Below are 16017 nucleotides of genomic sequence, written 5' to 3' on the forward strand. Positions count from 1 at the left end.
GTGGTGTACTTTACATGGATTAATGCTTATATGACAAATCTATACTTACATTTGAGGCCCGAGTCAAGAACAAATCCTTCAGGAGAGGAAGAGTAGTGTCAAAAAACATTGTAAAAATTTGTCTAAGTTTTGAAATTTCAAAGAACACCAAGTCAATAAGTAAAGGCATCTGTTGATAGTTTGGCCTCCAAGAGTTGTTTGAACCAAGTATTGCTATAATGTGCTCCTCCATGTTGTAACAGATGAAAGTATGTGAAATGCTGGGTATTTCATAACCGTTTATCCCACATACATTTAGAAAGGGTTCAGCACCTTTTATGGGCAATCAGAACTAGTACACTAGCTTATCCAATTCTTTGTCTCTATGCTGACAGACCAGTCTATCCAGCAGCTCAGTTGCATCACAGCCAAGCCAGTGATATTAATTACAAAATGGCGGCGGCGCGGGCACATTGCGACGCCCCGTGTCTCCCAAAAAATGGAGAAATAGCGACAATTCCCCTCTATGTCGCTCTTCCAGGGAGATGCTAAATGCATTTCGTTGTCTCTGTACTGTACACTGACAATGGCAATTAAAGTTGAATCTGAATCTGAATCTGATCTGATAGATGTAACTCAGTCACAAGGTGTGGCACAGTGGTAGAATTGCTGCTTACAGCACTAGGGACCCAGGTTCAATCCTGACCACTAATGCTGTCTGTATAGGGTTTATGCATTCTCCCTTTAACCACATGGGTTTTATCCGTATGCTCCGGTTTCCTCCCACACACCAAAGATGTCCAGGTTTGTAGTTTAATTGGCTTCGGCAAAATTACAAATTGTCATTAGTGGTCATTAGTAAGACAGTGCTAGTGTACGGGGTGATCGCTAGTCAGTGTGAACTCAGAGGGCCGAGGGGCTTGTTTCCATGTTGTAATTCTGAAGTCTACAGTCTAAGACAAGGGCTGCTTCAAGAAGTGGCTAAATCTAGTTGAATTTGAAAATAATGTTATCTACATTTTAAACATCAATAGAACATCTCCTTGTTCTCTGGAAATCTTTCGAAACCAAGTGCAACAAAAGCCATATTCTAAATCTGGTCACAATTATACTCTTCTTAAAACGTCAAACCCAATGACTTACACATAATACATTCCCTTTGCTAAATAGCCTGGAGGGTGAGATTGTGCAAAACATCCAGCTGCAAGAGTTGCATTTCTGGGCGTGTACAGAGTGTCCTATGATCAAACGTATAAAGCAGCAGACAGATGAAGTTCCTCAGTTAGAAGCTGCAGTTATCTGGAGAAGATTGAACGGACTGAAAACTTGAGTGTGTACTTCACTTGCATTAAGTGAAAAGACCATCTATTTGGACAAAACACTTAACCTGGTGAGAGGAGTTAATTTTCTAATGGAATAATTGCCTGAGACATTTTATTCAGTTGTCCAAAATGTTTTCCCGCTGGATTGTGTATACGTGCTCCAATGTTGTTTCAGTAACTTTAACAGGTTGAACATTTATTTGCATCGAAATTAATAACATTCTTCAAGCTAATTGACACTCACTTTCAGTTCTGAACTACCATCTACCTCATTGGTGACCATCGGACTATCTTTGATTGGACTTTACTGGCTTTACCTTGCACTATTACCCTTATCATGTATCTATACACTGTAAATGACTCGATTGTAACCATGTATTGACTTTCTGCTGACTGCTTAGCGCACTGGTCAGTCTCTCCCTGATATTTTATCGCCTTAATCTTTTCTACATTTTCAATTAGTTTCAGGTTTGCTGAGTTAGACATTTTTTTTATTTTATCCAGCTTTTGCAAACCATGGGAACAGTGAGGCAGAATGTTTTATTTTCAATTTTATGTGTCATGATTAAAAGTAATCTTATCTTTTCATTGACCTCTTCTGTTTAATGAAGGAACTTGACGGAAGTCTTCAAAATTAGTTCTGTTTTTTCGACAGAAAGCTATCATTACACAAGACCAACCTGGTCTCCCGGAAAAATGAACTAATTCCATGCCAAGCAGTATATTGCTGATCTAAACCCAATATGGTGTGGGTTTGAACTGTGGGGTGTCAAGTACAGATTACATGAGAGTGAGCCAGGTGCTGTAACAATGTGAGAGATGTAGGTTGTTGGCATTTGAGCACTTAATAGTCAAGTATAAAACATGAGGACATTTTGTGTTGAGGTTGAGTGGTAACTTTTTCACACAAAGGGTGGTAGGTGTATGGAACGAGCTACCGGAGGAGTTGAGACAGTCCATGCCCTCTCGACTCACTCACCGACTCAACCTTGGTTCACTGCAGAATCTCAGGAGACTTACATCAAAAGAGAAGCAAGCTGATTTCAACCCAGCCCCTCCAATAATTATGGAGAAACTATAGGGTTAAAACCACGCCTGAAAATCTCCTATGGATTCCTGCTCCAATTCCGTCTGCCGCCACTGTTTCCGAGACCCAGGCGCATGTAGTCAAGGTGCCCACTTGAGAGAGAACATCAATTTTAACAATTTTTGAGTAAAGAAATGGAACTAGATTCCTTCATTGTTCAAAATATCTGGAATTCTATACAGTAAAAATGTAATATGACAAAATCCTCAAACCATTAGTATACATTTGGGAATTCTATACAGCAGGGATGGAGTTCCTCGGTTGCATTAAGGACTATGGATATTATTTTTTGCACAAGCATTGTGGTCATCACTTTATTGAATATTTGTTTATTATATAATATGTTTGTGTGTAATACTGGTTATGCTGCAGCAAGTACGAATTTCATTGTTCCATTTTCAGTACATATGACAATTAAACATTCTTGTCTCTTGACTGTTAGAGATTAATTTCTTTAATTCCAGTTGAGATGCATAGCATCTACCAAATAAATATATGTGAATGTTAATTGTTTGCAAGAATCTCCAATGCAAAACATGCCTGAATTCTGTGGCCATTAGGACTGTAAACTCTTATCTCACCAGGGACTAACTTTACTGTACCATTTTACTGTTGTTTGGTGTCTTTTTAAAATTGCTGTTTTTTTCCTTTTTTTCCTCCCAAAAATATGTAATATGTGAATATGTGATTCTGTTCCATTCTGTTTGTAGTTTGGTTGCTTGTTTTTTTGCACAATCCGCGAGCATTGCCACATTTCATTTCACCGCACATCTCATATGTGTATGTGACGAATAAACTTGACTTGACTTGCAGTGTTATAAAACCTCTGCGTAATCATTAAATCAGCCCATTTGTCTTCAAGTTATTATAGTATTGGAGAACATTTTTAATTTAATAATCCGCCTTTCTTGCTTTATTCCAAGTAGGTCCCAAGAGATAATGTTGCTTCATTATTGAACCTGGTTAGTACCAAGGTTCAGAATGTAATGATTAGAACTTTGCATGCTTTGAAAAATTGTTAAAAATATATATATTTTATTGCACCAGAGCTGAAACTGGCAAGTGAGCGACATCAAACAAACACCCAACAATGCAGCAAGCTGTGCTCCCGTCTGGTGAGTAATGCTTAAAAAAGAAATAAATCAATTCTGTGGGTAAATTTCCCAGTCATGAGTTAATGGCGATGGAAAACATTCCAGGAAGGAGGAGCACAGAAACACAGAAACATAGAAAAATAGAAACATAGATGCAGGAGTAGGCCATTCGGCCCTTCGAGCCAGCACCATCATTCAATATGATCATGGCTGATCCTCTCAAATCAGTACCCCATTCCTGGTTTTTTCCCCATATCCCTTGATTCCTTTAGTCCCAAGAACTAAATCTAACTCTTTCTTGAAAACATCCAGCAAATTGGCCTCCACTGCATTCTGTGGCAGTGAATTCCACAGATTCACAACTCTCTGGGAGAAAAATGTTTTTCCTCATCTCAGTCTTAAATGGCGTACACCTTATTCTTAAACTGTGACCCCTGGTTCTGGACTCCGCCAACATCGGGAACATTTTTCCTGTATCAAGCCTGTCCAATCCTTTAAGAATTTTATATCTTTCTATAAGTTCCAAGTAATATCCAAGCATATCCAAGTTAAATTGTGCTGACTCACACTGAGAGCCACTGCAAGCCACGTGAAATAGGACAGCAGAAATACTTTGGGTCCAGTTTTTAATAAGATCATGCGTGGCCAGATCTTGGCTTTATTTCCATCTTCCTGTATGTTTCCTATCACTCGGTCCTCAAAGTATCTCTGTTGTCATTATACATAGTGTTGGTAAAGCGGGGTGGGAGATTGCAACCTTCACGTGGTCCACCATGTTTCAATAAATGCAATCAACCTGGCGTGCACAAACAGAAGATCAAACAGAACAAGTTGTCTTACAACTTTAGGCTGTGCACGCCATACGCAAGAAGAAGAAGAAGTGTTGGTAAAGTGAGACCTGGAGCACTTCAACCAGTTTTAGTTTTACTTAAGGAGGGATCTATTTGTATTGGGGCTTGCCCAGAAAGGATTCATTAGGCTAAATTCTGGGATGCGGTTGCCTTGTAAGGACGAAAGGTGTCAGAGGTTATGGGGAGAAGGCAGGAGAATGGGGTTAGGAGGGAGAGATGGATCAGCCATTATTGAATGGCGGAGTAGACTTGATGGGCCAAAGAGCTTAATTCTGCTCCTATCACTTAAGATCTTAAGTTTAGTTTAGTTTAGTTTAATTTAGAGATACAACATGGAAACAGGCCCCTGTGTCGACCAACAATCCCCACATACTAACATTATCCTACATACACTAGGGATCATTTACAATTATACCAAGCCAATTAACCGACAAAACTGTACGTCTTTGGAGTGTAGGAGGAAACGCACACAGGTCATGGGGAGAACATACAATCTCCATACAGACCAGCACCTGTAGTCAGGATCGAACCTGGGTCTCTGACGTTATAAGGCATTAACTCTACCGCTGCGCCACCTTACCGCCCTACAGGTTGAAGCCCAAGCTGGTGAAGGTTTCCTCAGAAGATAAACCTTTCATCCATTGGTTTGATCACAGTCATGTTGGATATTTCTCCATTGACTGGGGTTTCACTTTCCAATAATTTCCCCAGTAAAGATACGTCGATGCTAGTCTGAATAGGTGAATAACTAAACAAGGAGAGAGACACAAAACGCTGGTGTAATTCAGCGCAGGCAGGCAGCATCTCTAGAGAGAATTTCAGGTCGAGATTTGGTTGGTTAAGAAGGTTCAATGGTTGGGTATTAATGGTGGAGTAGCAAGATGGATTCAACAGTGGCTGAATGGGAGATGCCAGAGAGTAATGGTGGATGGTTGTTTGTCAGGTTGGAGGCCAGTGACGAGTGGGGTGCCACAGGGATCTGTGTTGGGTCCACTGTTGTTTGTCATGTACTTCAATGATCTGTACATCACATGTACATGTACATCATTGTCATGTACATAAATGATCTGGATGATGGTGTGGTAAATTGGATTAGTAAGTATGCAGATGATACTAAGATAGGTGGGGTTGCGGGTAATGAAGTAGAGTTTCAAAGTCTACAGAGAGATTTATGCCAGTTGGAAGAGTGGGCTGAAAGATGGCAGATGGAGTTTAATGCTGATAAGTGTGAGGTGCTACATCTTGGCAGGACAAATCAAAATAGGACGTACATGGTAAATGGTAGGGAATTGAAGAATGTAGGTGAACAGAGGGATCTGGGAATAACTGTGCACAGTTCCCTGAAAGTGGAATCTCATGTAGATAGGGTGGTAAAGAAAGCTTTTGGTGTGCTGGCCTTTATAAATCAGAGCATTGAGTATAGAAGTTGGGATGTAATGTTAAAATTGTACAAGGCATTGGTGAGGCCAATTCTGGAGTATGGTGTACAGTTTTGGTCTCCCAATTATAGGAAGGATGTCAACAAAATAGAGAGAGTACAGAGGAGATTTACTAGAATGTTGCCTGAGTTTCAGCAACTAAGTTACAGAGAAAGGTTGAACAAGTTAGGGCTTTATTCTTTGGAACGCAGAAGGTTAAGGGGGGACTTGATAGAGGTTTTTAAAATGATGAGAGGGATAGACAGAGTTGACGTGGAAAAGCTTTTCCCACTGAGAGTAGGGAAGATTCAAACAAGGGGACATGACATGAGAATTAAGGGACTGAAGTTTAGGGGTAACATGAGGGGGAACTTCTTTACTCAGAGAGTGGTAGCTGTGTGGAATGAGCTTCCAGTGAAGGTGGTGGAGGCAGGTTCGTTTTTATCATTTAAAAATAAATTGGATAGTTATATGGATGGGAAGGGAATGGAGGGTTATGGTCTGAGCGCAGGTATATGGGACTAGGGGAGAATATGTGTTCGGCACGGACTAGAAGGGTCGAGATGGCCTGTTTCCGTGCTGTAATTGTTATATGGTTATATGGTTATATGGTTATATGGAGACCCTTGTTTACTGATATCCTGGTGGAACCAATCTTCCCTCACCTTTGCCCACGGGATTCACATATTTTCTGCACAGAGAAAGGTACTAAAGATATGTTGCTCTGTGAGTCCACCACACATTATGTGGCGCCAGAAGTTGGTCATTCACCAGAGTTGGGGTATTGGGTACAGAAATGAATTTCAAAAGACAAAGGTCCACTGATGAGATGTAGTGAGGCAATTGTGAACACTCCCAGTCCCCTGCCTCACTGTCTGCCCTGCTAACCTATCGGGCATGTAACTGGATGGGTGTCCCAAGAAGAGTAGCCAGTGGGGCTTGTCTTAGATTAGCAGAGAAACAGATGATCGGTGGAGGTTACAGAGTGTGTGGGAGGAAGAAGTAGTAGGGAAACTGGAAAACCATGGTGTTACACAGCTGGCCACCATATGGCTCCAAATCCAAGGGACTTTCTGTCGGAAGCATTAAGCTTGCACCAATTTCCTTTCCCGTTTAGTATTGCTGGGATCTGAGATTTGGACCCTCGATGGAATGGGCAGAAAATAACATGGGTTTGGGGCAGATCAGAGGGAAGATCATTGAAACCAGCTATAATTTCCTAGTTGGAAATTCCTGTTGGGTATTCTGGTTGGGTTAAAATACGATCTGATCCAAGGGAACCCTGAAACAAGCAGTTATAGTTGAACATTGTGTTTAGTTTAGTTTAGAGATACAGCACAGAAACAGGCCCTTGGGTCCACCGGGTCTGTGCCGACCAGCGATCTCCACATGCCAACACTATCCAACGCACACTAGGGACAAATTAAAGGCCTGTCCCATGAGCATGCGACTCCATGCGGCAAGCGCGACCTAAGCGACTCCATGCGGCAAGCGCGACCTAACCAGAAGCGGGGGCCGTGCGGAGGTCGAGTGAATGACATGAAGTACGAGTGAAGTCCGCGGGAAGTTCGCGCGTGACGTACGGCGTCGAGGCGGCTGTGGGCCGGCAGGCCGTTGCCACGCGGAATCGTTGAACGCGGTCAGTTTTTCGGAGCCCCGCGCGATGTCGGGACCAGCTCCGCACAACTCCATACGGCTCCGGCGATCGAAGTGGGACCGGCCCCACGAGGTCGTACGGCTCAAGCGACCACGTTAGGTCGCGCTTGCCGCATGGAGTCGCATGCTCGTGGGACAGGCCCTTTAAAATTATACAAAGCCAATGAACCTATAAACATGTACGTCTTTGGAGTGTAGGCGTAAATAGGATATCCCGGATAAAGCACAAGCAGGTCACGGGGAGAACGTACAAACTCCGTACAGACAAGCACCCGTAGTCAGCATTGAACCCGGGTCCCTGGCGCTGTAAGACAGCAACTTTACCACTGCGCCACCATGCCGCGGTTAATAAAGTACTGGGGTAACTCAATGGGTCAGGCAGAATATCTGGACAGAACATGGATGGGTGTCCTCTCAGAGAGGTCTGAATAGGGCTCTTGACCTGCAATGTCACCTATCCATGTTCTACAAAGATGCTGCCCGATCTCCTGAGTTACTCCAGCACTTTGTGTGCTTTTGTGCATGATCCAGCATCTGCAGTTCTTTTGTTTCCACAACGTGTTGCTAAACATTGCCACATTTATTCCAAACTCGTCGTCTTTAGGTTGCCACCTGGGCAAGAAGATGCTGATCTTGGATGTGGATGTTGGCGTGGATGATGCCCAGGCGCTGATGATGGCTCTGGCAGCTCCCAACGTGCACATCCTGGCAATAACCTGCACTCACGGTAACACGGGCATCGACAACGTGTGCAAGAACGTGCTGCGTTTGCTGAAACTGTGTAACAGGATGGAGGTAGGTAGTCACGAGGAGCAGGCAGGTACTTGCCTCTCTGTTCAGCAACAACTCTGCCGATAGGAGAAAATAAAACACATGTAGATCCTCTTAAAATAATCAATATTTAGAGCGCCAACCAGTGGTAGAGTTGCTGCTTTACAGCGCCAGAGACTCGGGATCGATCCTGACCACGGGAGCTCTCTGTAACGAGTTTGTACGTTCTCCCTGTGATCGCGTGGGTTTCCTCCAGGTGCTCCACTTTCCTCCCACACTTCAAAGACGTGCAGGTTTGTAGGTTAATTGGCTTCTGTAAACCATCCCTAGTGTGTAAGATAGTACTAGTGTATGGGGTGATCGTTGGTCAGCATGGACTCAGTGGGCCGAAGTGCCTGTTTCAACACTGTATCTCTAAAGCACATGGAAGGACTGCTCAGAAGCTGTTCCTGAATCTTTCTTTGATAGAGAGAAGCAGTGACACCAATGGAGACAGTCTTATAAATCCTTACCCACGTGGTGGGGTGTTAAAGTCACGGTGTTAGCACGAGAAGGTGGTTTTCCCCCAACTAGAGGCTGAGTAGAGTGTGGTTAAATGGTAATCGGGAGACGGGAATCCAGCTAACGTCTCCCTCAGTACCCTGATAAATCAGATCATATTTTACCATCTTATAGATTAGCACATGGCAATAATACTGAATCAGGGAAGTGCTTCAGTTTTGTTGCCCACCTGTTCTCTGGGCTGCTCACTGGCAAAGTAGCCTCACGGGGATTCTAGATTAGCAAAGGCGTCAAGGGTTATAGGGAGAAGGCAGCGTAATGGGATAGAGAGGGCAAGGTAGATCAGCCATGATTGAAGGGCGAAGTAGACTTGATGGGGCGGATACCATACTTCTGCTCCTATAGCTCATGAACCTATATGTCTTCATGCCAAATGATATCATCTTTCTTAGCCTTTCATGATTGTTGGTGAGCAACGAACCCGAGGCACAAGTGATATTTCTGACCATTTGTCCATGTTCCAGATCCCTGTCTACCGTGGAGCAGGCACCTCTCTCCTGGGTGTAGTCCATCACGATGCCGCTTACCATGGGAAGGACGGCCTGGGCGATGTTCCTGATCCCGACGCTCCGGGTGTGGAACATATAAAGTCCGAACACGCAGTGAATGCCATGGCACGGATAGTGAATGAGCACCCCGGGCAGGTGAGATGTGCCGACATTTGGGAACGCTAGACTTGGCAGTTAGTTGTAACCCGTATAGAGTTTGAGCCCTTGTTTCAGACATGTATGGGTAACTTGCGATTTTAGCATTGAGGTGGAACGGTATTTGGGGCAGCATAGTGGCGCTGCTCATAGAGCTGATTTCTCATACATCTCCAGCAAGTCCGGTTATATCCAACCTCAGTGCTTTCTGCATGGAGTTTGCATTTTCTCCCTAGGATTACATGCATCTCCTCTGGGTACTCCGGCTTCCTCCCAAACCACAATGATGTACGGCCTGATTGATTAATTGGCCACGCGTAAAACCTTGGGCTATTGAGAACTTGATAAAATGAACTTCATGAAGACAAGAATATTTGAATGTCCCAATTTCAATTTAAACTACAGTCATTGATTTTCTTGAAAGGATTTGAGCTATCTCTAACATCTCTAACATCAGATGTTTGTATCAGTTGAAGTTGAACAGATTACATTGTGCCAAAGTATCAATGAAATTTGCAAATGTCTGCAATAAACTGGAATGTCTACAAATACGATTGCAGTTTTGAATTCCCAAAACTAAATGAAATCTTTATAATTGAAATAAACAAAGCAATTAATATTTCACCGTTACATTACTAAGTCCTTTCTCTTCCTCGTGTAGGTCACTCTTGTTGCTGTTGGACCCCTGACCAACGTAGCCTTGGCTGCCAAGTTACACCCCACCTTTCCTCCAAAGCTGAAGGGTCTGTACATCATGGGTGGAAACATGGAAGGTATGCTCAGATCCTGCTTTACCACACTGTCCGAAGAGACATTATTGATGAAACCAACTACTCACCTTCCCTATAGCACATTACTGCCTTACTACACACTCCACACAAGTTCAACAACTTCAGATAATGAGCGCTTCCTACATTCCCATTTCAGAGCCCTTCAACGTTCCTTGCAGTGTCTGGATAATTGCTTTGTAATTTCACCCGCTCTGGAACTTAGTGATCTCGCACGAACCAAACTTTTGTAATTTAACCTCTACTGTTTTCCAATTTATCCAATTTTTTTTGTCTAGTTCTCTCCTTCTCTGGTGCACAAATCTAAATTGATAGTTAAATTCTCCTTTCCAATGAAACATTAACTCTGTTTCTCTCCCCACAGATGCTGCCTGACCTACTGAGTATGCACGCATATTGTCGCCTGATTCAGATTCCAGTATCTGCTATATTTTGTTTTTGTCGGTACTCTGATACATGTACTGCATGGACAGCCCATAGTACTTGTCTGGCAGTAAGGCAGGAAGACAGGGCCAGAGTTTGCCTTGTTTAGTTGATTTGGAAAAATACATTGAATTATTATCCGTCCTTGTAATTATATTCCGTAACAGTGCAGGGAATCTTAGGAGTGAGTGTCTGTGGTGGGAAAGGACTGTACCCAGTTCAACTCCAACCCATAACCAAAAGTCCCTATTGGAACATAAGACCAGGTGAGGTACCAAGGAGTTAAATCCACATCTGGAGCAACGTGTTATCATAAGCTCAAAAATATCATGTGATAGGAGCAGAATTAGACCATACAGCCCATCAAGTTGTCATTAAGGTCATTAAGATCCATTCGGCCCATCAAGTTGTCATTAAGGTCTTGCCAAATGATTCACAGATAATGCAGCTATTAGGTTGTGCGTTATGTCAATATTTTACACTCAAGCATTAACTCCACTGTTTTATTTCCAGCCAGAGGGAATGTGAGAGTCTGCGGCGAGTTCAACTTTGTCACAGACCCAGAAGCGGCTTCCATTGTGCTGAGCCACTTCACTTGTCCCGTGTACATCGCCACCTTGGAGTACAGCCTCCGCCATCATCTGTCCTGGGTATGTTGTGTTGGAGCAGCTTCAGAACAGTCATGGGGAATGGTAGCCTAGTGCTTATGTTAATCAGATAAGCTCCAGAGGCAAGGTTACTGGTCCAGAGATGGGAGTTTGAATCCCACCGTGATAATTGACAAATTTGGATTCAGGTAAAAAAAAAAAAAACTGGAATTATTAGCTCGTATGGTGACCATGAATTGTTATCGATATCCAACTGGTCCAATTACTGTAGTTTGTCTATGAGGTTGGCAGTTTCCTATTTTCTCTCCCCCACTCCTTTCTTAAGAAGGGGGCTCAGAATTTGCTCCCCTTCAATGCACAAGAACAATTCCAGATCAGTACAATGTTGTAAGTTTATAAAATACTGTGTCCATTATCTCTTTAGCCATGTCTTTCAAAGCTCTGGAATGTGGACCATGGTTCTTTGGGATTTATCTTATTGTTTCACCAACTAGTAACTTTTCTTTAGTTTTAGTTTAGTTTATTTCATTGTGTACGAGGTACAGTGAAACGTTTGTTTTTGTTGTCTGCTGTGCAATCAGCGGACAAACTGTACATGATTATATCCAGCCGTTCACAGTGTACAGATACTGGATAAAGGGAATAATGTTTAGTGCAAGATTAAGTCCAGTAAAGTCCGATTAAAGACAGTCCGAGGGTCTCCAATGAGGTTGATGGAAACTAAATTCCTTCAGTTCCTCGCACTCACAAGATCCTTGGTTCATGGTTTTTTATTGCATCTTCTGTTGTTTCTTTTGTTTCTCCATTGCTATTTTCTTATTTCCATAACCATATAACAATTACAGATATCTCGGCCCTAAAGGGTCCCTTAATTCTGAAGTCATGTCCGCTTGTTTGAATCTTCCCTATTCTCAAAGGGAAAAGCTTGCCCACATCAACTCTGTCTATCCCTCTCAACATTTTAAAAGACCTCTATAAGGTCCCCCCTTAACCTTCTGCGCTCCAGAGAATAAAGACCTAACTTATTCAACCTATCTCTGTAACTTAGTTGTTGAAACCCAGGCAACATTCTAGTAAATCTCCTCTGTACTCTCTCTATTTTGTTGACATCCTTCCTATAATTTGGCGACAAGAAATTGTCCATACTCCAGATTTGGTCTCACCAATTTGTTTTTAACATACTTCCCAGCTTTTCTCCATGCTCTATAGCATACCAATAGCTTTCTTTACCACCCTATCTATATGAGATTCCTATTTTGATTTGTCCTGTCAAGGTGTAGCACCTCACATTTATCAGCATTAAACTCCATCTGCCATCTTTCAGCCCATTTTTCCAAATGGCCTAAATCACTCTGTAGACTTTGGAAATCCTCTTCATTTCCACAACACCCCCTATCTTCCTTTCATAAAACCTCCCCTCTCTGCAAGGGACCAAGATTTGCCCTGACCTTATCTTTTAATTTTTACACTACCATGGAACCTCTTACATTCCATTTTTTATTTTTCTTGACATCTTACTTTCAAAGTCAACGTTGTTTTTCTTGCTCCTGTGTTGCTGAATTCTAAAATACTACCTGCCCTCAGGCACATTGCTGTTCAAGACAACTTTATGCTGCATCTCTCCTGCATTGAACACTGCCTGCAATTTCTCTAGTCACTCAGTCGAACATGACTAGGTGTGGCACAGCCGACTATAATTAAACTAGACTAAGTGGGACCCGATGAGTCCCATGTTCACACGGGAGGGCTGGTCCCCCAACGCAATATTCCACCTCTCCACCAATTCCAATATTGGTGGCCAATGGGGGGGCTTTCTGGAGCGCTGGTATGGGTTCTTGGGGTGGCAGCTCAGTCCCTCAAGCCTGATCTGCTGGCAGCTCACTCACGGCTGGTGGGGTGGTAGTTGACTCCTGGCTATTCCTTGAAATTCCATTTCAAGCAGGGTGCAAGGCCACCAAATTCAAATCCATTTTCCTACCATTTCAAGCAGGGTGCAAGGCCACCGAATTCAAGTGCAGTTTCCAACCACTTCAAGCAGGGTGCAAGGCCACCAAATTCAAGTGCAGTTTCATTCCTTTCAACCAGGGTGCAAGGCCACCAAATTCAAATGCAGCTTCATACCATTTCATGCAGGGTGAAACCACCATAAAACTACACAAAACACCAAACTCACAGTTCAGTAGACATTCAGTGTGTTCAGTTGATTCACAGCTCAGACAGTCATGACCTCTCCCTCCCCCATCATGCAGAGACTGAGCCACACCCACACTTCCAGGTTTTATAACCCTTCCCCCTCCCACTGGAAAAGGTGTGGCCTTCATGGCGTGATTGACAGGAGAGAAATTCTCAACATTTTTTAAACACTAATGACACTTTTATTTTTCATTGATGGGAAGGATTCTCTGCACCTGCTGAGCAGAGGGGGACTGAGTAAGATGGCCAAATATCACAGCCGTAAGTGGTAGCGTTAGGTGATAGGGGATGATCAGCCATGATCACAATGAATGGCGGTGCAGGCTCGAAGGGCCGAATGGCTTCCTCCTGCACCTATTTTCTATATTTCTATGTTTCTATGATCATGGCTGATCATCCACAATCAGTACCCCGTTCCTGCCTCCTCCCCATACCCCTTGATTCCGCTAGCCCTATGAGCTCTATCTGACTCTCTTTTGAATGCATCCAATAAATGATCATAAAGTATCATTCATTCACCATTCATTCACAGGACTTTTACAAAAAGTGGGTGAATCAAGACACCCCAAAGGCTCGGTTCATGAAGAAGATATCTGCACATACTGCGAACTACACCCTGGAAGGCGGAGGTACCAACGAGTTGGTGGAGTTTGGAAGCGGCTTTGTGTCCTGTGATTCATACGCAATGTCTGCTGCCATCGATGACTCGGTGGTGACAAAGCGCGCCCAGTACGGGGTGAGTGTGGAGTTGCACGGTTCACTGACCAGGGCCATGATGATCGTGGACACCCTCGACATCCTGAAGCTCCCACAGAAAGCCACCGTCTTCCTGGAATGTGACATGGAGAAGTTCAAGCAGCTGATGATTAACGCCCTGAAATAAGATGCGGTATGTCCCACACGGAAGAACGTAAAGCCAGCAGTGCCTGAGTTACAATTATACACGATGCAAACTAACGCCAATAAAATTTATACTGCAATAACAGGCTATTGATACCTTAAAATTGGGGTATTCAATGCTAACAATAACTCATTATTTTCTTGTTTATAAAGACATTTAAGGTCAAACTAAACCAGTTAGGAGGTCAAACAAGAGGACATGACTTCAGAATTAAGGAACAGAAGTTTAGGGGTAATTTGAGGGGGAACTTCTTTACTCAGAGAGTGGTAGCGGTGTGGAATGAGCTTCCAGTGGAAGTGGTGGAGGCAGGTTCATTGGTATCATTTAAAAATAAATTGGATAGGCATATGGATGAGAAAGGAATGGAGGGTTATGGTATGGGTGCAGGCAGGTGGGACTAAGGGGGAAAAAAAATTTGTTCGGCACGGACTTGTAGGGCCGAGATGACCTGTTTCCGTGCTGTAATTGTTATATGGTTATATGGTTATATGGTTAACTATTAAATCCGTTGTGGAAATGTGATCATCTTTTTTAAGTATGAAATATTTACACTAACCTTTCCCAAGGAAATTAAATGGAAGGTATGGGAAAATTGAATGGTGTTTGCCATTGTTAACTCATAAGATCCCTCAACCCCACCTCTGAACCTCATTCGGAAGCCTTCCATATTTTGATATCTCGAGAGTTGACTATACAGGTGCTGTGGTATCTCAGCGGGACAAGGCAGCATCTCTGGAGAGAAGGAATGGGTGACATTTCGGGTCAAGTACAAGTTCTGTACCAGTTTCCGTCACCCCCTGACTCTCAGTGTGAAGAATGGTCTCGATCCGAAACGTCACCCATTGTTGCTGGAGCATTTTGTGCCTAACTTCAGTGTAAACCAGCATCTGCAGTTCATTGCAACACTATTGCGATGCCGCACTGGTTTCCATCCTCATTTCTTCCCACCGTAAATTTAACTAAATCCCTGCCAGTGAAGACTCTCCATCACTCTCTGCTCAATAATCCATGCCCAACATATCCTCCTCTCCGCCCACCCCCTCCAGGCTTCAAAGTTCTCTACCTCTGTTGCCTCCTCCAGCCCTGTGACCCGTGAAGACCTTGCGCTTTAGAAGTCTCTTCCTAAGCCTCTTAAACCCCACGCTCTCTTCCCCTGCAGAGAGATTAATGGCATCTCATATCCTGTGTGATTCAGCCTTTAATATGATTCATATGATAAATCCGGCCTATGAATACATATCATTGTTTATTAAGATGCCTAATTGGATTTGGATTCATTTTGTTGTGATCAGAGATGTCAATTTCAAAGACATGGTTTGCCTTGATATTTCAAGCTGTTAACACTCCACAGGAGAACTGATATGAGAAAATAATATGCACTTTATTTGATATGGTGACAATATAACGTCATAAAAATAGGCTTTGCTTTTGCTGAATCTGGTGGGAACCACTGAATTCATATTGTAATGGCTCATAAATACTGTGTGAATTAATAGAAAATAAAGGTTGAATGGAACTAAACTGCTTACAATGTTTTTATTTTCATCCAGCTGTGAATTGCGTTGATTGTAATGAGGCGGCTCGGTGGTGCAGTGGTAGAGCTGCTGTGTTACAGCACCAGAGTCATAGGTTCGATCCTGCTTATGGATGTTGCCTGTACGGGCTCTGTATGTTCTCCCCACGACCACACAGGTTTTCTCTGGGTGTTCCAGTTTCCTCCC

General features: G+C 43.2%; 1 protein-coding gene across 2 annotated transcripts; it reads left to right on the plus strand.

Annotated features, from left to right (window-relative positions):
* Window positions 1-1210: 1210 nt before the first annotated feature.
* On the plus strand, window positions 1211-15817 carry LOC129697857 (nucleoside hydrolase-like). 2 transcript variants are annotated; one of them, XM_055636527.1, is made up of 7 exons: window positions 1211-1369; window positions 3436-3503; window positions 8012-8202; window positions 9204-9383; window positions 10045-10156; window positions 11108-11244; window positions 13928-15817. In XM_055636527.1, exons 2-7 carry the CDS (start codon window positions 3479-3481, stop codon window positions 14276-14278), a joined length of 996 nt encoding a protein of 331 aa, XP_055492502.1. In that variant the 5' UTR covers window positions 1211-1369; window positions 3436-3478; the 3' UTR covers window positions 14279-15817. The 2 variants fall into 2 exon arrangements, with proteins under 2 accessions (XP_055492502.1, XP_055492503.1); XM_055636528.1 differs by lacking the exons at window positions 1211-1369; window positions 3436-3503 and adding an exon at window positions 7163-7295.
* The last annotated feature ends 200 nt before the right edge of the window (window positions 15818-16017 follow it).

The sequence above is a fragment of the Leucoraja erinacea genome, chromosome 6 (assembly GCF_028641065.1).
Source record: "Leucoraja erinacea ecotype New England chromosome 6, Leri_hhj_1, whole genome shotgun sequence".
NCBI classification, from domain to species: Eukaryota; Metazoa; Chordata; class Chondrichthyes; order Rajiformes; family Rajidae; genus Leucoraja; species Leucoraja erinaceus.